This window comes from Pholcus phalangioides, unplaced genomic scaffold, assembly GCF_987345545.1.
Source record: "Pholcus phalangioides strain wild (caught in Gottingen) unplaced genomic scaffold, Ppha-v1.0 ptg000007l_1, whole genome shotgun sequence".
Classification (NCBI taxonomy): Eukaryota; Metazoa; Arthropoda; class Arachnida; order Araneae; family Pholcidae; genus Pholcus; species Pholcus phalangioides.
The window spans coordinates 50,775,611-50,800,062 of record NW_028301600.1 but is presented as its reverse complement, the minus strand read 5'-3'; the positions used below and the strand labels follow the sequence as shown (position 1 = coordinate 50,800,062).

At 33.3% G+C, this 24,452-nt stretch overlaps 1 protein-coding gene and 1 long non-coding RNA gene across 3 annotated transcripts in view; one reads left to right on the top strand and one right to left on the bottom strand.

The window, feature by feature from the left end:
* LOC149085450 (uncharacterized) overlaps positions 1 to 18,499 on the top strand; it is a 38,559-nt gene extending 20,060 nt beyond the window's left edge. Inside the window, exons 2-3 of the long non-coding RNA XR_016192849.1 lie at positions 5,073 to 5,246; positions 18,370 to 18,499. This is a non-coding gene — a long non-coding RNA (uncharacterized LOC149085450). The remainder of the gene's footprint in view (positions 1 to 5,072; positions 5,247 to 18,369) is intronic.
* The window catches only part of LOC149085448 (A-type potassium channel modulatory protein KCNIP1-like), a 209,016-nt gene that overhangs the window by 78,462 nt on the left and 106,102 nt on the right, over positions 1 to 24,452 (bottom strand). The window contains exon 1 of one of the 2 annotated variants that reach the window (XM_089233465.1): positions 16,929 to 18,373. The exons of the other annotated variant lie outside the window; for it this stretch is intronic. Within the exon in view, the coding sequence (XP_089089591.1) occupies positions 16,929 to 17,109 (181 nt within the window). The 5' untranslated portion in view covers positions 17,110 to 18,373. Of the gene's footprint in view, positions 1 to 16,928; positions 18,374 to 24,452 lie in introns of those variants that run through there. 2 annotated transcript variants of the gene reach the window in all.

Below are 24,452 nucleotides of genomic sequence, written 5' to 3'. Positions count from 1 at the left end.
AAGGAGAAGCCAAGTTATGTGGGTTTTTCAGACAACATCTGCTTGATGATTGAAAAGCGAATAAGGAAAGAAGCGAGTGTGATTTGCGGATGCATTCAAAAATGCTGACCTTTCAAAGCTGCGAAAAACGAGAATTGCCTTAAAGGGAAACGAGGAAATAGGCTCCTTGCATGTATATATATATATATATATATATATATATACATACATAAATACGAATAAATAAAAAAGTTTCTTGAGCATTTTTTCTCGATGAAAGCGCCACTTAGAGACAAATCAGAGCATGAATGAATTATGGAATGGTTATCGAAAATATGAAGTTTTTTGCTTGTTAGTTATCTTCAAGAGGCTGGACATACAAATTTTTCCCGAACCACTAAATAAATGTGTACTGTATTTCTTTCAAGAACTGTGGTATATTCTGGCTTTTTTTTAAACTACTTGTAGAATATCAAACGGATATTAAATTGTTTTTTTAGAATTTTAACAATGAGAAGACAATTACATGTCACGTATTTTGGGTCTGGTAAATCTGAAGAAGATCCTTAACCTTCGATGCTCTATATTTTAATATGTAGGGAAAATACATAGTAAAAAAACCCATTATGCCAATTTCTTTTCTCAAGTTTTTTTTGTTTTTTTTTTTTTGGTATTTTAGAAAGTACATTTTGTAGTGTCTTAATACAAAATACGGCTATATAAGTATAATACTTTTTTTATGCAAACTATTTGATTCCTTGTCGGGTCATATTTGAAAGCTGGTGAAAAATATTTACACACATGTCAAAGATTCATAAAACCTCATTAAATTGAAGGAATTGAAAATAAAATTCCAGGTAACACTTATTCAATTTTGAAAATCAGGTTTTATATGTTTATATAGATAACATTAAAATAAGAGAAAACTGTACAGGGTGAAAATTTAAGTCCGTTTCACCTCACATCGCTCGTAAACCGATGACTTTAGAAACATACTTTCAATGAGAAAAAAAAACTTGAACAACGTGATCATCTTAGATATATATATATATATATGTCATTCGTTTTATAGTAAGGGCCGTATACGTACCGAGATACGAAATTTAATTTTTCATACGGTCCCCCGTCCTCCAACTTTCAGTTAGAAAGTTGTTGGCCAGTCTTTCCTGAGGCCACCAAAAAATATCCATGTTTGAATTCAAAATCATTAGAAATGAGGGAAAAAACAGCATATGAAGCGTGGAATGAGCTTTTCCGTTTAGTTTATGAAGCTTTTTATTCATTTTCGGCTAGTTTTTAATTTGAATGTTTCAGAGAATATCGCACTTAGAAACATGGGTTTTTTGTTCTTGGAGGATACAGGACAAAAACTTTTGTATTGGAAGTTAGAGAACAGGGCGACCGTATAAAAAAACTAAATTTTGTGTCTCGGTACATACATGAACCATTAAAAAAATGAATGATATATCTGAGATGGGCACGATTTAAGTACTTTTTCCAATTAAAAGTATGTTTCTACAGCCAACGGTTTACAAGTTATTTGAGTTGAAATAGACTTAAGTTTTTACCCTTTATATTTTACTCTTAAAGGGCCATCGTAACTTTAAGAGTAAAAAATTAAATTTAAATTGCATTTAAATTCCTGTGTTGATATATTGTTTCAAAAAAGTATGAAAACAGCCCTAATTTATATCTGTATTAGTAAAAAAAAAGTTTAAATACGTTTTCATTGAGGTTGAACCATTGAGGGTCATACGAAGTACGAAAGCCTGGATAACCAAGCGGAGATCGAGGTGAATTTTCTTTTGCCGAACTTTGAAAATTTTCCTTTCCTTTTGAAACTAACTACCGAACTACATCTCGAGATCCCCGCTTATTTATCCAGGCTTTCGTACTTCGTTTGAACAGCGGAGAGTGACATCGTTTCTCTCTACATTGAGGGTCAACTTATAGGTGTTGCTGGCTTTTTGGCAATAATGTTATGTTTACAAGGAAAACTGCGAAGCAGGCGACGGTGAAAGTGCTAAACTTTTTTACGTCAGCGTGGGGCAAAATCTGTCACTGGCTGCAAGTGAGTAAAACGATTCATAATTTTGATTTAATTATTATCGATTTTAAAACAATAGCCACGATTTTCGTTTGACCTACGATATTTCTGATGCACGGAATCGACCAGAGGGACACGTTGGCATCTACCGCATAAACGGCATTTGAAGGTCTCAATCAGTATATCCACTGTTTATGATGTAAACCACTGTCACTGATCGTGATAAAAAAAAGAGTGAGTGACACTCGTGAGAGAAAGATAATAGTGACATCAATTCTCTGTGACATTGTTAATTTTTCACAAGGAACTCCGTTACGTTTTTAATTTTAATGGCAATTATAAGATATCTCGCCTAACTTAACCCTTTGTATTTCGACAATCCCGAGATATCCCGTGAAGCCAGTTTTTGTTCTCACTTTGATAACAGGAAAGAGAGATGTTGTTTGAGATATTGCTATTATTCCCCTTCCTTTCAAGGAAGTATACAAATATGCGTGCTCTATCTTTTCTATTTTGTTTATACTATACGCGTATATTAACATGCATACAATATAAATAATTCTCAGAGTTGAAGAAGGAAAGCACTATATCACCTTCTAAAATCGTAAAAATGTACTCTTCTTGAAAAATAAGATGTGACATTTTAAAGAGGGTTTGGTTATTTCTACTATGCCAGTAATAATGCTGATCAGTGAATTTTTAAAACCGTGGAAAGGGTTAACCCTTAAATGTGTAGATTTGCATATGCGCAAAGAGTTCTTTAAACGTTCATTATTACAGTCAGTTTGAAGATAAACATTTAGAATTACCCACGTAAGGTGAGGTCATTTTCTTTCCATATTATATTTTGAATTCGCTGGTAAATGTCCCAACTAACGACAACAAATCTGTGTTTGTTGCAGAGCACGTGTGGCTGTGATTTTGCTAATTTGTTAAAACGTGTTGTTTGCATTTATTTTTTTTTTATCTTGAAGTTTGTAACCCGAATTTGTTTTCTTAGCATAGTTTGAAACGCAAAAAAGTTAGTTACATATGTGGAAAGTAATATTACTTCAATTCATTTGTTTATGTGCGATTTATTTTATGTGAGGCTTTGCACGTCTTCAATAGGGCCCTGTATAAGCAGTACAATTTTTAAGTAGATTTTTAAATGATTTTTCCTGCTATCAATACGTGTCATTAAATGTGAAAAAAAAATATCAGCTCTCAAAAAAATTGAGTATTTAGCCCTTTCAGTAGTACCACATTAGGAAAAAATAAAATAATTATCATGAAATATTTTTGGTCATTTCAGATCTAATTAAGGCCTAAAAAATTATATTATATTGGGTTTTTTTTTTTCAAAACAGTTATTTAGTACACGATGATTTAATTTACCTGGTAGCTGAAAGTAGTTCGTCAGCACTATACGTTTACCATAAAAATTGAAAATATGAATTCAAATTCGTTGAATAAAATGTATATCATAATAATGTGATTATTTATTTATTTTACCATTGAGAAAGCCATATAACTTGTTTTATACATTTGTTAGGGAACATTTTGTAAAAGCAGTGTTCTACTGCATCACACAAAAATGTAATGCAGTAAACAAGTTTACGAGGGAAAAACATCTACCTGAATTTTAATTTTTAACACATTTAAAATGCTAAATCCTAAAGTACACTCGTGTACATAATTAAGAGAATTTTTCACGTTGTGTCTATAGGAGGTATAGAGAGGAGATCTTAGAGCCCTATGTTCGACTTTTCAGGGGCGCAGTTGGCCTTCGGCTCCTGTTCATGGACGACAACGCTCGTCCACATCGGGCTCTCCTGTTCAATGATTATCTAGAAAGTGAGGATATTCGGTCTATGGATTGGCCAGCCAGAGATCTCCTGACATAAACTAAACCCTATAGAACATGTCAGAGACGCTCTTGGGAGGGCAATTCATCTCGCCATCACCCTCCGAAAACCATCCTGGAGCTGAAAACTGTGTTGTTGCAGGAGTGGGACCGATTGCCGCAGGGACTCCTCAAGTGCCTCGTGTCCAGTACGTCGTCGCGCTGTGCGACTTGTCTGACTGTGAGAGGGGACCATAGTCCATATTAGACCCATTTTCGATTCGATCTCGCAACTTGGACATTCCTGCAATGACGAGCTTTACTAACCATCATGCATGTGTACTACGACTTTTCTATGGTGCATCTCTTTCTCTGTTATAACTGTGTATTCGTACCAAGTTTCATTAAAATCTGTCCATTAGTTTCTCAGACATTCAACATAATGTGCTAATTCTTTTAATTTTGCACACGAGTGTAGTTGTACAGCCTTTATAGTTCAAAATACTAACAACCAGCAACATACGTAAAGGATATTACGGGGGGGGGGGGGGTTAAAAAGTTGGTGGTACTTTAAAGTAACCGTCAGTTCTGAAAACGTTAAGGGTCCTTTATTCCTATAACTTCTACTTTTATCAATTAATATTAACTTGGGTTTGATATCGCGGGTAACATGAGCTAACTCTGAGAACATTAGACCTATAGGTCATTTGTTTATTATGCATCTTCCACGGCATAGACATTACTTAGTCGTCTGAGCCAATATGTGAAATTGATGACTCGTGAATTTATCATCGCGTTACATGAGATAAGATTTTTTTTGGCGACTGTTATATACGAATATATATGATTGTATTTACCGTTGATGACATCAAGATACCATATTTTTGACGGAAGTTTGCTGTTGGGTTATTTTCGTCTCTTTTCGCAATGAGAAGAGATGTTGTCTACTCTTGACCGAAATCCATTTGCAGTTACAAAGCGAATTCTGAGGAAACGAGATAGAACCGCTAATGAAAGGAAGACTAATTTAGTGTAGGAGGAAGAAGAGGACGAGTCAAAAAGAGATATTGGAAGGGCAGACGGGGTCTCTTCCCTTTATCTTCTTTCGGGAATAAATGACTTAATGTGTGCTGCATTGTCTGAGTGAGTGACTGACTCACTGAATGAGTGACTTGGGCTCTTTGTTTATTTTATCTTTTACTCTCTCTCTCTCTCTCTCAGGTAATAAAGATATAGGACTCAGTCATTTGGCACGTTTCGGGATAACAGAAGAAGAAGAAACACATTTGACCTACAAATCCTACTAATGCTAGTTTCTGATCTCTAGGCAAACAAAGAAAATGCGATCTCGCTGAAGCTATTGTTTCGGCAGCGTGTTCCATAGTTTCGTCTGAAGTGAGCCTAAGCTATTAAGTTATAGCAGCTTTATTTTCTCATATGCTCAGACAATCTAACGATCGGCTGAAATCGTCTCATAAATCCTCGCATCACTGAAGTACTTGATTCGTTCACGTGTCAATAACAATATCTTTACCTCTAGAAATATGAAAAGTCTATATTGAAGAAAAACACCTGGCGAATAACAGAAACAAAATCTGATATATAAATTCAAAACACCTTTATCTGAGAAAAGTTCGAATTATTGTAGAACTCATTTTGGATAAAAAAAATCTCTGATAGAGAAGTATTTCCTTGTATGTACAGGCTGAAAACTCAAGCCTATTTCGGCTCAAATAACTCGTGAATAATTGGTTATAGAAACATATTTTCAATTAGAAAGGTATTAAAAAATAACGTTCCAGTTTTAGATATGATGATTTTACTAAGGACCGAATAGGCACTGAGATACAAAATTTAATTTTCCATACGGTTCCCCCCCCCCCCCGCACTGTTCTCTAACTTTCTACTGAAATGTTGTTCCTCTGTCTTTCCTAAGCCCAACAAAAAATCCCCATATTTCCAAGTGCAGTATTAGCTGGGATATTTGAATTCAAAATCGCTAAAAATGAGAGAAGGGCATGTGATAAGGGAAAGCTTGTTTTATGCTGTTCCTTTCATTTTTTTAGCAGTTTGAATTCAAATATTTCAACTGATATTGCACTTAGAAATATGAAAACTTTTTTTGTTGCGCTTAGAAAAGACAGTGAAATTGAAAATTAGAGAACATGGGGACCGTATGGAAAATTAAGTTATATAATCTCGGTACATCTATGTTCCGTATTAAAATATTAAATAATAACGTATCTGCAATAGACACGTCATTTAAAGTTTTTCTAATTGAAAGTATATTTCTGTATAACCAACGGTCTACAAGTTATTAGGACTGAAACACAGACTTGAGTTTTCATCCTGCACATGAATAATGATGATAATAAATACAAATACTACGCAAAAGCAGGCAAAATGCCCAACGAGGTGGCTGAGAAAAAGATGCCCATAACAAATATGGGTGTCATATATTTCAAAAATACAGCAACCCAATTAAAAATGCACATGCAAACAATATATATCAGAAGAGATAAATGATTATAAGAATGAAAAGTATAATAATTATGAAAAGTATCTCCAAGTAAAACGGATAAAGTAATGGGGTTCTCGAGTTAATACAGGCCTTGATTTATTGTGGCACAGAACTGGTGACGTTAGGCTGCGCTCACTACGAAGAGTGTTACGACTTACAAAAATTGCAACTAGAAAGAAAAAAATGCATAGGAGTGGAGGAAGAAATTTCCGCACATATAGTGAATGCGGAGGAGGATAGAGAAACTGACCGAAGGGGTTCTAAAATGCAAGGGTGTGATGATGATCCCTTGGCAAAACAGGGAAAGGAAAAAAAAGGGGTGAAACGGATGCACCAATCAGTAGATCGAGGTGAAAACAAACAGATCAAGTCGAACACCTCGTTGAATGATCTCTTTTCCTCCTTCGCCTCACTTTTCGAGTATGTGCGTTGTAGAACAAAACAATGCAATTGGTTTCGTCGCTAGTCTCTATTATACACTCCCGCACCTCTGGGTCGCAGCACTATGTGAGCGGGTTTAGTGCGCAAACTTCACAATTATGTCGCTGTCTCACAGTCTTGCAGAATGCTGCGATGCGTTCTAAAAGACCGATTTTCTCAGATAAAGATATTTTGAGTTTATATATTGGATTTTGTTTTGGTTATTCGTCAAGTGTTTTTTTTTTCTTTTTGCATTGACTTTTTATATTTCTAGAGGTAAAAATATTGTTATTGGCACATGAAGGAATCGAGTATTTCTGTGATGCGTGGATTTATGAGACAATTTCCGCCGATATATTAACAATGTGAATTTTCTTAGCAACATGTTTCCTGATTTAAAAAACTATTCCATTGACAACTAACCATTTTGGTAAAACCTTTCTACAAATATTCCACATGGCAAGTAGGAAAAATTGTGATTTTTATAAATTACTAGAAGGGCATTCCTCTAACTTCGCCTAACTAAACGCAAGGTCCCCACCCAGTCTGCACCTATTCTTGGAGATGCACATGTAAGAAAATAATTTTGGTAGTTCAGGATATAAGATATGATTTAGATACCGAAGTATCAAGAGTATAGGACAATATCTAGTTTAGGTAAGTCTGTCTCCCATTATGACACAACAAAAATTTTAACATTAGGTCTCCGCTAGGGTATAGGGTGTATAAATAAGTCTCCTATTTATACACCCCTAGTATAACTGACGATCCATAAATTTGGATCATCAATATCAGCTGACTATCGCCGAATCATTAGGAAAGGGAGCATCAAAATATATTAGCATGTAGGATTATCTCAAGAATAAGAAAATAAATTCGTTTCTATAGAAAAAATTTTGATACTCTTGGCTATATTACAAAAAAAAATTGGTTTTTTTTTTGTTTGTTTTTGTACTCTAATATAACATTTCGAAACGAATGAGGCTGATAAATGTTCAGAAATAAACCATTGGAAAATAAAGGAACCAGAAATAAAAATAGGGAACATATCGGTACTACAATAAAAGGGAGGAGACGAAAACAATTAATCTGTTCGACGCAGACACGAAGACACGAGCAAAAATCATTTACCTGTGGTCAAAGGATCAAACACTAATAAAAAAAGACGAAAACTAAAACTCGTTTTTTTTTCCCCCGATCTTCATTGGAGAAGAAAATCTTTTTTTATTTTTCCAGACCATTCCAATGTACAATATTGTACAAAGTCAATGAATACGACGAAAAAATGCAGCAATCAAATACGTGATATCTAAACCTATTTTCCGTAAAAGATATTCTAATTCACTAAACTTCTGATTTCTTTAAATTTGTAATCACAAATTTTTTTTTATTATTCTACAGTTTTTTGTTTTTTTTATCTTCTAAATTTAACTTTTGAATCATCCATGGATGCATATGATACATTTCCATATGTTTGGTGGCACATGGTTCCGGTTTTACAATCTTTCAAGTATGTATAATGCACAGGGTAATTCAAAATGAATGGTATAAAAAGAAAACATTGATGCGATTGCTGTAATTAACACTTAAATGCGTACCTTTGCATATGTGCAAAGGGTTCTTTAAACGTTCATTACTGCAGCCAGTTTGAAGATAAAAAATTCATAATCACCTTTACACATGTGAGGGGAGGTTATATTCTTTCCATTTTATATTTTCAATTTGCTTTTAGATGTCCCAATTAACGACAACAACTTCTTGTTTGTTGCAGAGCATGTGTGGATATGATTTCGCTAATTTGTTAAAGTGTTTTGTTTGCATTTCTTTCTCTTTTTTTCAACTTGAGAGAGAGAAGTTTCATTCCCCTTACTTAAATTTAAATCACAAAGAAGGTAGTTATATATTTGGAAAGTAATATTATACTTCAATACATTTTTTATGTTGGATTTATCAGGTTTTGCACAACTTTTCAATAAACACTTATTAAGCAGTAAATTTCTAAAATACCGGGTGATTTAAAAAATAATCATCGGATTTCAAAGTAATATGTTTCAAAAGTATCACAGATAGCAAGATGGATAATACCGCGTAAGCACCAGAGAGTATGTAGTAACATGTAGTAAACAGATATGTCGTTCATGTCACAAAGGGTTATTAAAATTTTAAAAATAACTTTTTATACCATCCCCGTGCGCCCAAAAAACCCAATTAAAAAAGTGTTGCCTTGTCTCTCCTGATGCCAACAAAAAAAATCCTCGTTTCTAAATGCAATATTCACTAAGATATCAGAACTCGAAGAACGAAGGAAAATTGGGGAAAAAACACAGCATTGAATACGAAAAAAACGTCTTACCCACATTTAAATGCTGTTTTTTTTTTACTCTCTCTCAAACTATAGATCGACTCACTGCTCTCTCATCGTTTAGTTTTTAGAAAGATTTTTCCTAACAGGACACAAAATGTGTGCTTGAATAATGTCAAAATTCGACATTTATGCTCGATTGAGTATCTTGAAATCACGAACTAAGCCCATACGTGTCGCACGTATTTTATCCGGATGAAACCAGCACCTTCTACAGATAGAAGGCCCCCCGCAGTCTGTTTGTGACGTCAGTAAGTAGTCCATTTTCCCTCAGAATATTCAGGGAAAAAAATTCCCTGTTCGTGCCAGTATCATCGTTGTGAAGAAAAGAAATGATCCGGCTCAGAATTGGCGATTTCTGTGCCCCCACATCCAATCACTATGTGGTATTTGTGAGCCAATCAGGGAGATTCTACGCCAAAATAAGAAGAAACGAAACAGGATGCTGTGTTTAAAAATGTGGCAAACTTGCTAGGTAGTCTGAATGACGTTTATGGCAAACAGTGCAGAGGCCTTCTATCTCTAGGAGGTGCTGATGAAACCTGTTCCTGCACATGGTATTTTTTTGTTAAGGCAACTGACCATGCGAATGACGAATTTTTCGAAAATTGTTGAAAATAGTTTAATAAATTCATTTGATAGAATGTTTTATACAGAATTCAAAACTGTTTGATTCTTAATACATGCGATAAGCAGAAACAAAGTTATGGCTGATTAAAATCATCTGCGTCAAGGAAACTAACAATTATTTTCAAACGCGTTCTTTTTTTTAAGATACCTTTTATCATTACTTTATTCCACGCGCAAGTAAATTTTTTCTAAAACTGCAAGATAATTATCATGAAATTTTTCACACATCAGCATTCCAGATAACATTTTTTAGACAACCATAATATTTTTTATGGGCAGTGTATTATATATTATCAAATTGTTTTTGGTGACATATATATGCTTTTTTATATTGGGGTGTTTTGGTTTTATTTGGAATCCTATTTTTATGGGCAAATTTTTTCAGCCATCTCGTTGGGCAATTCGCCTGTTGTGGCCCTTGTATTTGTATTAGCTGTGCAATGAACTTCAATTTTTATTTTATTCAAGTTTCGATCAGAGCAAATCTCTAAGGCGAGCTTGTGCTATTGACGTAGCCAAATGAAACGCGATATGGGTGTAAAAAAAGACCAAAATGTGTTTGAAAGAAAATTCGCAACTTCGGAAAAAATAGTCAGCCAAAGTAATTAATGTGTTCAATACACTAGTGCATACAAAAGAAACTATGTTGTCGGTTTTTTTAACCTGAAAATACGAGGAAAACAAAATGACTAGAAACAAGGACGCATAGTTTTGTTCGTTTTTCGTCCGGGGAAGAGAAAAAAAAACTCAGGACTTTTCTCTCTGTCCCTTGTAAAATAAACATTTGCTGAAATTTCAGATATAAAGCTATTTGTGCATGTTTTTTATTTACAAATTTTCAATTAAATTATATTTCCTTGGAATTCGATCGATTTCTTCGTTCATTTAAATCCAATCGGAACATTTCCTCTCCTTCATTGCCAAGAAATACGCAGATTTTCACGTTATTTTAGATAAAAACGGCTTCGACAGAATACGAGAAATAGAACTCTTATATACACACATGTATATATTAATAAACTTGAAGTACAGTACTGAAGGTAGAGGGTAAATTGTAATGTAATTTAATATTTAAATCCAGTTGTGATAAAATGAGTTACATTTTTACTGGATGTCAGAGATAATAAACGCTTAATGTATAAAAATTTACGTAATTACCATATTACACAAGGGCCTATTCTTAAAATTAATCAATTTAGACAATTTTTCGATTACGTAACGGAACTAAAAGCTTTTGGTATGAGAATGCTTCAAATACTTCTAGAAATATTTGGTAAATATAAATATGTATTTCTAAGTGAACGTTCCTAATAAATATGACGTAATGTTTTCGTACTTTTCAGCTGGATTCCTAACTTCGAGGAAGCAACAATTTATAAATATAATCGAATGCTTCTTGCAAAATCCAGTTCTTTTAGTTTATTATCTTAATAAAGTGAAAAATTTATTTTTTTAAATATAATATATAGTAGTTAATTGATATTTCAAACCTTTCTTATTCATTGAAATTTCAAGATCTCAAGATTCGTAATGCCAGAATCCAATTCTGTAGTTGAATCCATGACGATTAAAACTCTTCTATGGGAAATTTATCTAAATTGGCTTATTATCTAATCTATATTTGAGCGTCTTGGCTTAAGGCAAATATATGCGAACAAATTGTTTTTTTCAGAATGAAGGCAATTCAAATATTTCTTACATATCCAAAAGAGAGATTATTCGAAGAAATGGACGAGAACTTTTTAAATGTGGAGTAGTTTACTTTTATTTCGTGAATTCGACAGTTGAGGGTGTTTCGCCTTGGATTTTAGTGATCAATGTGACGTTCGATGCTTCGTATATCCATGTTCAAAGATAGCAAGGACATTGGATGTGTATTTGAATGCGTATTATTCTTCCCACTCCACGAAGCGTCATTCAGGATCACACACGCATGTCAAGGCCCCCCCCCCGCCCAGCCACCCTAACTGAACTTGATATGAGCTTTGAATTGCGATGTCTATCTATCTCGGTCTTTTTCTCTTTGACGATGCAAGCGTAATGCCTTCTTGTCGGTGTTATTGCCATCGGCTGCCTCGAAATGGTCTCTGTCGGACCGCTTTCTTTTTTTCCGTTCGCGACACAGCATCTAAAGACATAAACTGACCATCCAACGAAAATTACGACCTCGGTCCCATCTAGCCTTGAAAAGTGCATTTGTTTTTACAAGAGCTTTTCTGCATAAATCTCCGGGAGCTGATGTTTGGAAGAAAGTTAATGGTGTACAGTAAACATGGTTGCTTTGTTTTTGTATATTTTGGATTTTTTTTTCTGCTCTGTTTGAAATATTACTCCCGTTTTGACAGCAAGGCTTTCCATATTTGCTCTACTTTCAAGTTTTCAAGACCATATTGCGAGCAATTTTCAGTTTCATGACTTCATGGTTGCTTCTACTTTGTATTTTATAAAGATTCAAAAGAAAAAGATTGTATTCTATTATTTAGGAACCGTATCTTAAATTTTATATATTTTTACGGATCTTTTGTTAATTAAAACTTAGGCCATATTCAGAAATATATTTTTTCTTTTTTAAGTTAATCTAATATACCTTCGAACTCATTAACAATAGATACATAAATTCTTGAAATTTATTTTTCGAGTTTCATTCGTATTCTTGAAATCAGCACTATTGTTCCAGAGTTTCATACTTTTTAGCTCTCCTGAGATCTCAATTATTCAAGAATGATTACGCGTGTTTGAAAAAACATCTGAAAAATTATAAATTCTTGCCTTACCTTTAATTTATAAAAATGTGCATTTTTATTTTTATTTTTTACGTGATTGTTAAAATTAATGTTACTGGCATTTTGCCGGAAAGTTTTCATGCGCGTTATTTCAAGAAAAAGGTATTCATTTCCATTTCTTATGAGATCTGAGCTGGCATGAATGTTGGAACAAATATTTCTTTGCTTGGTGATAAAGCAACTCTTAAAGCGCTCATGCATTTCTCTCATTATATTTTAAATTATTTTCTCAAATATATCATATGTTATATACATAATGCAATAATAGCATTCTTGCATTCGCAGAATCTGTTGAACCATTTATGGTCTTACATTAAAACTTTTTACTTTATTCAACGCTTCCAAGGTGGTTAAAATCTGTTCTGGACGTTTCAAACAGAACGGCTGTAGTTCCAAAAATGATAAGTTTATAAATCTCATCACAGACTGAAAACCTAGCTCTACAATGGCATTTACTTGAAACGCTGCATTTAAATCTATTCATCAATATTTTATAGAGTTTTCGTTATTCAAAATCACAATTATGAGCACATATTCATCTCGTGGCAACGAATTTTCAAAGGTATTATTTATGTGGTGGAACATGGTTTCGAAATACCGTATGTATAATGAAATCGCATGTGCAATATTGAAAATTTTAAATTTTCATGCATTTAGTGACTATATTATATGTTATTATTGATACACAGTATAATTTGGTTAATTCGAATTTTGGATAATTCGAACTCCCCTCAAGTATTTTATCTATTTTAATGTTAAAATATCTAGCTAAGATCAATTGTGTATATTATAATTATAAATTATTAAAATTTTGGAAATACTTTCGTAACTGATGATAAAATATTAATAATTAATAATAATTATCTTATGTGAATGCTGATGATTAAGTAGCAATTTTTAGTCATTTTACAGATTCGGGATACATTATTGGATAATTCGAAATTTGGATAGTTCAATTTTTTTCCCAGGGACTTTGGACTTCGAATTAACCAAGTTCGACTGTATTCTTCAGGTATCGGAAATAAAGCATAGAATATATAAGTTTAATTTATTATTACACATTATATTTTTTTTTATGTTATTCTGACGGTAAAGGTTTCAAAATTTCGTAATGGAAGATACTGTAAACGTAATAATCAATTTACAGATTATTTTTAACATGGGGCAAAAAATTTAATAAAGATACATGTGCGTTCCATAAAATTTTCGAGTAAAATCTTAAAAAATCAAAATTATTAGTGCAGAAAAAATAATTCGTTATTTTTTAAACTGATAAATACCCTCAGATAATATGCAATAGTTTAAAACATTCAACCCACTTTTCAAAGCAAGTAGAGAAGGGTTTTTCTGAAAGCTGCCTCAGAGAGAGTGAACTTTTACCAGTTCACGACACTTTCTCGATATGTGTTGTAAGAAATTTTTCAATACATAATATGTAAATGCAATATTATGATCATGCCCCTTACTATCCGGATCTTACACACCATACGGGTGGCTGGTTCTTCTGGCTGTTTCCGATGTTCAAGGAGAAGTTCCGTGAGAGAATTATCACTTCGGCTATGTAGGAGTCACTAAGACAGCTTTGAAAAAAAAAGCCTTTTCTACTTGCTTTGAAAAGAGGATTGAACAATGGGACCATTGCATGTCATCTGGGCAAAGATACTTTGAAAAAATAGATAAATTACTTTTCACTACCTATATTTCTTGATTTTTTATGATTTTACTCTAAGATCTTGTGGAAACGCACCTTTTGTGATATATATATACAGGGTTGTAAAGAAAGCCCCTGGGCCACAATTTAGTGGTGAACCGTTGATCGTAGACGCATACTTCCAGTTAGAAAAAGTATCAAAATAACGTGTAGACCTCGTATACGTCATTCATATTGCAAGGAATCGCATAGTTGTTAAAATACAAAAACAAACTTTTTATACGGACACCCTCTCCTCCAAAACCCTATTAAACAGTTCTTGTCCCGTCTCTCCTGGGACTAACAAAAGAAATTCCACTTTTCCAAGTGCAATATTCGCAGTGATATTTGAATTCAAGAAATGTAGAAGAATTGAGAAAGCTCGTCAAAATCTAACGGGCAACTCTTGTTTCTCGCATTTATGTTGTTTTCCTATAATTTTTGAACCCTGTATATCACAACAACCTTATTTTAAGATGCAAATATATTCAATATGTTTTCAACATCATTTTCTACTCCTTTTTTCTCATTTTCTTCATAATAGAATTATTATCAAACAAAGAGAAATATATTTTTTTCAGCTTAGCTATTTCGGAAGTGTAATAGTATAACAACACTATGTAAGAAAAAAACTTTCTTCGTGCTTGGGTAAAAGTTATTTCTGTGTTTGCTTGGCCTGAATAATCATGAAAATGATGATTATTTTATTCACACTTTGGTTTTGTGGTGAGGTAGTGTAAATTTGTGAACTTGCCATTTACCATTGGCTTTTTTGAGTGACTGGAATATTGAGAATGAAAATGACAAAAAAAAAGAATTTTATAAACACAGATTGATTTTAAAAACTGTAAATAATTTTTAGAATTCAAGTCACGTATCTAAAAATTTAACAGAGAATTAATTTAGAGATAAATAAAATTTTAAATTTAAAAAATATTAAGAATTTTTCCATCTTTATTCCCATGCACACTTCGTCTTCACGTTTTAACTCCCAAAAGTAATTTCCACGACATTCTCCGATATGTTTTTTTCTTATGCAGATGCTGCAAATCGAGAATTCTTTGATAAAGGTGCTCCTTTTTTTTAGCACCCATTCTTTCTTGGAACATGGAAGATGCGATGTTGTCATTTGGAGGAACATTCGAAACTATATTTTTGTATGGATTTTCATGTTTTTCTACAAGCTAAAGATAGTTGTTAGTGCAGTGATCAGCTATGAACTCGTAAAGCATGCGAACAGAGGTATTCAAGCTTCTATATCGGTTTTGGACTTTTTGAGGAGTTCTTAGTATTCCCCGTTCTTCATTGTAACACTGCGTAACCAAAACAATTGTTGTTCCAGGCTAGAAATAATTATTTCTTAGTTTTTTTTAGTCTGAATAGAAATTAAAAAAATGACAGTTTACACTTATTACAGTTACACAGATTACACTTATCCCCCGAAACTTTACTTTTGGGTTTAATTTGTTGTTTTCCAAGGGTGGATTGGGTGATACGTATGAAGCGTGTAATTGCAAAAACAAAGGTTTTTACACAAATAACATTTATTAAATACGAAACATAACTTTCAGAATATACGAGTCACACTGCATTAAACTGTTTTACATAAAAAACTAAAATTTAAATTCAGAAATAATAACTTTTTTTGGATTACACTTTATAAAATAACAAAAAATCGCTCTCCTGATCGCAAAACCAAATTTTAAGGCATAGAATTACTTTAAATATATCAGTCTTTTTAAGTTGCAAGTCATTGGAAAATGCAGTCTGCTCACCAAGAACAAAAATCGTGTTACATAGTGCAATACAATAATACCCCGAGTTACGTGATTTTTTGCGAAAAATGCACGTCTCAAATTCAAGCTAGTTGCAGGATATTTGCTGAGTTGGAAGGGATAATTAAGTTATAATCAAGTAAGAATTGTTTGGTTCAGAACGGTATAAGCACTGAATTAATCTGATTTTTGAGTCTAGAGTGTAAGCTAGGGAAGTGGTTAAAGATGAGGAACACTTTGCCGTGATTTTTGACAATTTTATTCCAAGTATTGGGGCGGCATCTGCCATTTTCGCAGACTACTACTCAACCGTACATGCACCTCCACGGAATTTCTAACGAATTGGCACATGCCTGAATGTGCGTGTACGTGTTGTGAACCTAACATGAAGTTAGTTTTTGTGTTATGCTTGTTATGTGTAGTGCTGCCATGGTAGCTCAGCGACTCCACAACTCATACTCAATTTCAACTCACAAGGGAAAGTTTTTTTCCCGCCTCCAAACCAATACGTTTTATTTTTAAAAAACCCATTGAAGCTTACTACACATAAAGTTCAATTGCACAGATTTCAGGAAAGATGAGTTTTTTTAAGGATCTGATTTCGGCCACGAAGCAGCAGATTTTATGAAGCCATCATTATCAAAACAACTTTTTACTTTCCATTTATAATAACATTTCTATTGTAATTTTTATCAAAAGGGAGAGATCGGTGTTTTTCCGGAATTTTGATCCCAGTCAACTAGTATTTATAAGTCTCTGTACGCAAAATAGTACCCCTGACTCACGCGAATTCATCTTACGAGGTTATCGTTGGTTCCACCTGTCGCGTAAGTCCGGGATATTACTGTATTAATAAAATTTGTTACTGGACTAAGACATAAAAAAAATAGACTTACCATCTCCCTCGGTCATTCCATACCAGGTTTCTTTGACAAAGTTCATCACCTTTTGACAAAAGGAGACTTTTTCCTTGCGCAAAGCTGCAGTTGCAGGATGTTCGGTCGGAGTTTGAATTGTATATCGTCTGGTCTTGTTCCGGGGTCGAGCCCCAGAATGGGAAGATACCATTCCGTACATGACGAAGATTCCGTCTTTTAACCGACGGAAGGTTTTTTACTGGCAGATAACCACAGGAAAACAGGTCCATAACTTCCGCTGTTTTGTGGGGCGAGTTCTTTCGTAATTGTGCATCGACTCGGCATCCACCAGAAAGTGTCCAATACACAGAAGGGAAGGGATTCAACCAGTGGGACAGTTCAACAAACACACATCGGAAAACATCAAAGGACCTTTTGTTTTTCTTCTATACGGATATGTAAAACACTTAAAGTTTACAAGGTTGAAAATTTTTGGCGAATGGACATGAAGAGTATTTGCAAATTTATCTTCGTTTCTAGAAACAATTTATTTGAAAAACATATTTTGAAGTTTGGTAAAAACCATTCTCTTCCTGACGATATCTTCATAGATATTCACGTCATGTTTCTAAACTCAAACAGCTTAGCAGATATAGATAATGCATGCATATGTGATTTTCACATCTCGCTTTCTAGTTTTTTCTCAAAGATTTTTGCGAATGTAAATTTTCTTTCCGTAGGTATTAATTAATGTTCCATACACTTTTTAACAACTACTTGAATTGATGAAAGTTCTTTTGATAGCTCAGTGTATTCTTTTCTATCATTATATTTCAATCATATCAAATGGAAGAGATTAATAATTATATAGCTGTAATAATCTCGCTACATACTTCACTTATTCATTGCATTTTCGGAAGACGTACGTTGCACGAAAAACATCAAAATGCAAATAAAAGTTTTGGTAAAAGTCAGTGTGAAATATTTTTGCCTGAGCATCCACAAATTTAAAAAAACAACAAAAAAACCGAAAATGACTTGACTGCGGCAAAACAACCAAGATCAATTATTATTTGGCTTCACTAAATTATTCAGAAACGTTGAATAAATATAATATAACTCAAGATATGTTATCATTTCTGTGTACGACGCTGTTGTTTTCTGTTGACTGGTAAAAAACATACACAAACTCGTAGCTATTTTTAAATGATTTATCAACTGAGGTAAAAGAAATTTGTTTTAGAAGGACGATAAATTTTTATATCCATCAAAAATATCATTTTTTTTCCATTAAAGCAGCTTAGAAATCGAGATATAAGCTGATATAATCTTAATCTTCTGTAAAACGTTTCTTTCTATGAAAAATCGTGGCAAAAAAACGTTAACAAGTGCAGCGGTACGGTTTAAAATATCACATAGAAAAATCTCTCTGACCTTTGATTACAGTTATTTTTTTTTTGTTTGTTTTCTTATCTTTCAGACGGAAGACAGATCTGTTTCTGTTTGATTTTGAGCCTGTTTCCCATCAGTGGACGACTGGCCATCGATGTCTATAATGAATATCCTGAAGTTTTTCTTTATACTTGAGGGAGAAATAACTTTTAACGCAAGAATATTGCACTCTTGAAATTCACAATGAAAATACAACTGACATTGATTGCTTGTATCGACGGAACGGATACTTCGAAAAAGGCCTGACACTAATAAATATAAAATTTTATATTGTACAAATCTCTCTTAAACACCGTCCGCCTTTGAGCTACTATTTTTTTACTATATGTATTTAATTATTTTCATATAATACAACATCACACCGTCAGGTGCGATTCGCGGAATAAACGTCTACGGGAAGATAATAGTTCTTGCGGTAAGTTTACTCATCACACCTTTAATGTTTATTCTTAATCTTTCTTTCTCGTGTGTTTTTGAAATCGATTTCTAGTGAATATATATATACGCAAATATTGGATGCATTTACACTTTCATACACAGGACGGCTTGGATTTCATATCTGCGCGTGCGAGAATCAATCCATCACAGTCAACACATATTTGTTTTTTCGAGATTTTTCTTTTCGTTTCATTCATTTTTCCGAATTATGTTTATATCATTTACATGTCCTACATAATGTGTCTTTTCTTCGAAAATAGCAGTTCGTAAACAATTCAAAATACGAGTTGGGCAAAATTAGCACATACCTGGTGTCATTTATGTAAAATAGGAACAACATTCGTCATCGATGGAGAGAAAAAATTAAACAAAAACGTTCGAAGAAAGTTTTCTTAAGACGAAAAAATAAAAGAAAAAAAAGAAAGGGAAAAGAAAAAAAAACAACAACAACAGAACGAGATGAGCGGGAACTACCTCAGATGACAGTTGCAACAACAAGCCGAATGCAGGTGAATCCCCTGGTTGTATGTGGTGACAAGGAGGAGGTTGCTCAACAAACTGCTAGCTGTTCTGGACCGAAACTAATATAATAGCAATAGAAGCGATATCTTTCACGTCATCAACAATTTTGGTTTTTTGATCAACTGAAAATCGCGTTGTTAGTAGTCCCATGGCACGACAGCCTGTTGCTTCGGAGATGACTCTAGAATTCTCTCTCCCGTCTATCGTTTGGAGCGATGCCCTAGACAGTGCTGCATCCCGCGTGCACACATCTCGTTTTCTCCATCATCCGCCCACCATTTCTCTCTCTCTCTCTCATTCTCTAATAGAAGCAGCCCCCAGAAAGACGGCGCTAGCGTCGAACATTTTGACTTGCTCCGAAGTCTAGATGCATGTGTGAGAGTGTGGTATGAGCCTAGCCTTGCACACTCTCTCATGGCCATCTCTCTCTCTCTCTCATTTTCTAGACCAGGCTCATGCCGCCGGGGCTCTCTCTCTCTCTCTTTCTCTCTCTTGCTGTTCTTCGCAAAGTATCGACTGCAGCAGCAGCTCTCTGAAGGCGAAAGTCAGCAGATCTCAACTAATCCAGGCTCAAATATCGCCTCCGTGATCAGCAGGGGAAAAATGCTTCGGTTTTCCTGAGGGTTGCGATAAAAACACTTTCGCTTTTCGCTCACGCTTCGATGGTCAATCGCCCGAATGAGGAAATGAAATCGGCCATCAGAGTATGCATGTAAATATGGTTCGAGGGTGTACATATATTCCACCATTCTTGATTAACTGCCGTATTCCTCCCCCCAACCTCCCCTCAATCAGAGATAATTTTTATGGACGAAATCACATCGGATGGCGATTAGTAAGCTCCAACGAATGAACAAAAAGATGAGAGAAATGGAGAAATGGCAATCTTTATAGAAGAAACCCCCCATAAAAGGGATCGAGAGAAAAGGCATGTTAATTCGGCTGGTGAGATAGATCACTGCTACATGATGATAAGGTTATAATCATACGTTTAAAATACTGTGGTTTTATACAAGTTTCGTAAAATGAGAAAAATTAACGAATAGAAACAAAATCTAACCACTAAATTTCATTTTTCTGATCCTTAGCAATATTTTCAACATACGTATATAATGATTTATTTTTATTTACGAAGTATGACACTTTTTTTTTTTGTTGCCGTGGCTTAAAAATTAAAATGATATTCAAGAAAATATGAAAATATTTAAGATGTCTTGTTTTTGTATCGACCATGTAAATATGCTCGGAGGTGTACATATCGTTCCGCGCATGCCAGTAGCATAAATATGCAAATTTTTCCTTTTTCTTACCAGCTGGTTGGATACCTTATTTTGCTATGTACGTTTTACCTGAAACTGAAAGTATATCCCTACTGAAACACATGTTACAAAATATTTTAAGAAAATAACTTTTATAGAGTAATGGGTAAACATTCAAACGCCATTTCCCATGGCGCATCTGGCATGAGGGTATACAGGTATTCCACCATTTTTGGTGAACTGCTGTATCCACTCTTTAACCTTCCCTCAATCAGAGATAATTTTTATCGATGAAATCACATTAGATGGTGATTAGTGAGCTCCAACCAATGAACAAAAGACTTGAGAGAAATACCAATCTTTTTATGGAAGAAGCCATAAAAAAAATGGATTGAGAGAAAAGACTTGTAGATTCGGTTGTTGAGATAGATCGCTGCTACATAATGATAAGGTTATGTTCATACGTTTGAAATAATGTGGTTTATTGGTTATCTAAGTTTCGTAAAAAAAGAAAAAATAATGAAACAAAAAACGAAATCTAACGACTAATTTATATTTATAATTAATTTATATTTTTTTATCATTAGAGATATTTTCATTCAACGTATAACATGATTTGATTTTCTTTATGAGGTATTACCTTTTTTTCACACAATAGCTCAAAACTTCAAATGATGTTGAAGAAAATATACAAATATTTAAAACGTCTAATTTTGTGCATAATTTCGTCATCGACCATCTTATCCTTCAAATACAAAAACCTTTCTTTCCTTCAGAAAGTCCCGATAACATCCTTAACCCTCGATGGTTTCTAATGAATTTTATTTCCGATTTCTTCAATTTGTGTGATTTTATAAATCTCTGAACAAAACTAAAATTTCATCGGCTCTCAAAATATGACATCAGCAACGAATCAACGCTTTCTAGATTAAAATGAAATGCACTTATATAGACTTATTTTGTACTGAAATTAGACTATATAAAAAATGTACTTTCTAAAATACCAAAATTTTATAAAAGAAATTACTCTGTAGTGGGTTTTTTTAATATGTATTTTGACACGTGCATTTAAATATACAACGGACCATAAGGGGTTAAGAAATTCAAACGAAAATAACAAAAATTAATAAAAAATCAATATAATTCATAATGGTTGTTCTGGAATTGTTTTTCTCTGTACCCTTATTTTGTATTTGAATTTTTGTAATGATGTTTGCCGGAGCTAATTTAAAAAGCTCCTTCTGGTGCATTTTTTTATTATTATTTTATCTATTTATTTATTTTTTTAGAAATTTTATTTTAATAACTTCTGTACGTTTCTGCAAAAATATGTTCAATTCTTTTAGAGATAATATCCGTGAAAAAAAATTTATTAGGTGGAAAAGATTTTTTTTAAGACGATCTAAAATGTCTTTCTTAGTTTTTAACCAAAAAATAAGAAACGCGTTGAAAATAAATTTCTTTGAGCGCAGCATAGATTTTTACTCTGGTTGCGAAACATCTTTAGTTAAATACTATTATGCAAAACCCCTCTAGTTCATAAAATATTCACAACATTTTTTCTCGAAATTTACGTGTGTTAATCTTATCAAAAAACGTCTTATTAAAATAATATATTTTCTCTCGCTCTTACCTCTAATTAATATCGCTGAAAGAACTAGAATAATCTTAGACTTTTTAACATCGTTGGTAATACTTTTCACATGAAATCAGTTAAGATCAAGTCTTTGCTTCACCAATCTCAGAATCGAATTATTCATGTTTCTGTGAATAGTTACGACGGTTATTTTAATCACGAACGCGATTATTAATCCCGAAACTTAGTTAACGCAAAGCTCCATTAATTCACGATGATTTTGCATTTTAGTATTTCATATACTGTATGTAGATGTAATAAATATATTGCAATCGAAGTTCACTGTAGCGACCCGGTTTATAGTGAGCTCACGGATATAACAAATGAAATTTTCTGTTCCGTCCGATTATCTTAAACTCACACTATACACATAAGTGTATAGTGTGAGTTTAAGCGGATATAATGAATCTTCAAAAGTGTTAAATTCGCTATAAGTAATCCTATGTATGTTTCCAACTAAAAAGTTGTGTACTTTCCATAATATTTACTGATTTTAACTGAACATTGTCGATTAATAAAGATGAATATTTATATAATTGAATCTGATGCATACAGTAATTTCCCGCAATAAATAGTTGAATCAAGTCTAAAAATAATCTACAAAAAGTAATTCTTTTGAATTTAACTAATCGCGTATAGATAAGCTAATAGAAGAATCGATAATTTTTTTTAATTTGATCAACAACTTCTGCATTTCAATATTTCATTAGTATTGATACAGATGAATACCAGAAATTTGCATGTGTGGACTATACATTTCCGCAGCTTCAAAGCAGGGGAAATGGTGGTATATTTCTAGTTAGTACCTTCTATGCTTAAACCGTCATTCATAACTATTGCATCCGAGACAAAGATTTGTATTTCAAGGGAAGGATCCGAACCAATGCGCTTATGCTAATTAATCTTGCATAACAATTGCCATGCGGTGAAACTAAGAATGAATGGTATGAATGAATGAGACTGAATCAATGGTATGAAATGCACATTTATTACAATTAAATCATCAATATTTTTTTTCAAAATATATTATAATTATCCACGCCTTTTGGCAGCTATTTTGACAAAATCCTTTTTACACCAAACAACCGCCATTCGAATTTTTCAATATCATTTTTAGCGAAATTATCCATATTTTCCCAATCAGATCCGATGTAACGAATCGAATAATTTATTTTCGAATAATAGTTTCCTGTTATTTTTTACAGCGCCCATCTACTATATTGTCATTTCATGACGCGAAAAATATTTTCAATCCTTTCAGAATATTTTTACATTTTTTTATATTGAGAAAAAAATGCGTACGCTCTTCTTTTCAGTTAGGTACCAAAATTGGAATACATGACGATTTCATATTCACCGGTTGTATTGAAACATGAATTATTTCGTAACGTAGAATTACTTACTATTGCGTTTCTCTGAAGTCACCATAGATTTTATCTTCTTTTTTTTTTAGACAATTTCAATTTTCTTTTTGGGCAACACCCACCCGGGCGGTACCGATAAGCAGTGCCAAAACGCATTACGCTTTTTTTCCCCTTCAGCGTTAGTTTCCAAAATGAGAAATGTTAATGACTTGTCAAATCGCTTATTTCAAAACGTGGTCATCCGCTTTTCCTCGTAATTTTCGTTGCCATAGGAAATTATCCTTATACATTAAAATAAGAAGTGTATTAGTAAATGTAAGAGATAAAACAAAAATTCACTTTTTTTTTTTCTCGTGGCATTCTATGACTTCTAAATTTTGTATTGACCGATAACAGGCAAAAACATAACGAAAATTAATAGGTATATTGCCAAATTATTTTCACAAAAACAGAACTCTTCAAACCTTTAAATACCAGTTGGTGGAAATTCAAGGACTCTAAAAAACTATATCGATCGAAACCAAAACGTAATAAGTACATTCTAAACTATCCGTTTACAGTTAGTTAATAAGTGTGACAGTCTATAAATGTTTCAACCATTCCGTCGAAGAAAAAAAAAATAAAACTATTTATTTAGTAAGAGCTGTGTGTACTTATCTTCGCTGTTGCGATAATGTTTACCTGTCAGATTGACTTCATGGTCGGATTATGTCGGAATCTTGCAACAGAATCGGCTTATATGCCTCTCCTCTTTGGACAAGAGCTATCGAGAAAGTAGTATAAGGTGCTCATCCTTCGTTTTATCTTAACACTGATGGTATTTTCAAGTCAAGTCTCAAATGGAAAAATAAACTGAAGGATTTCTATCGATATAGAAGACAAAGTGAATGGC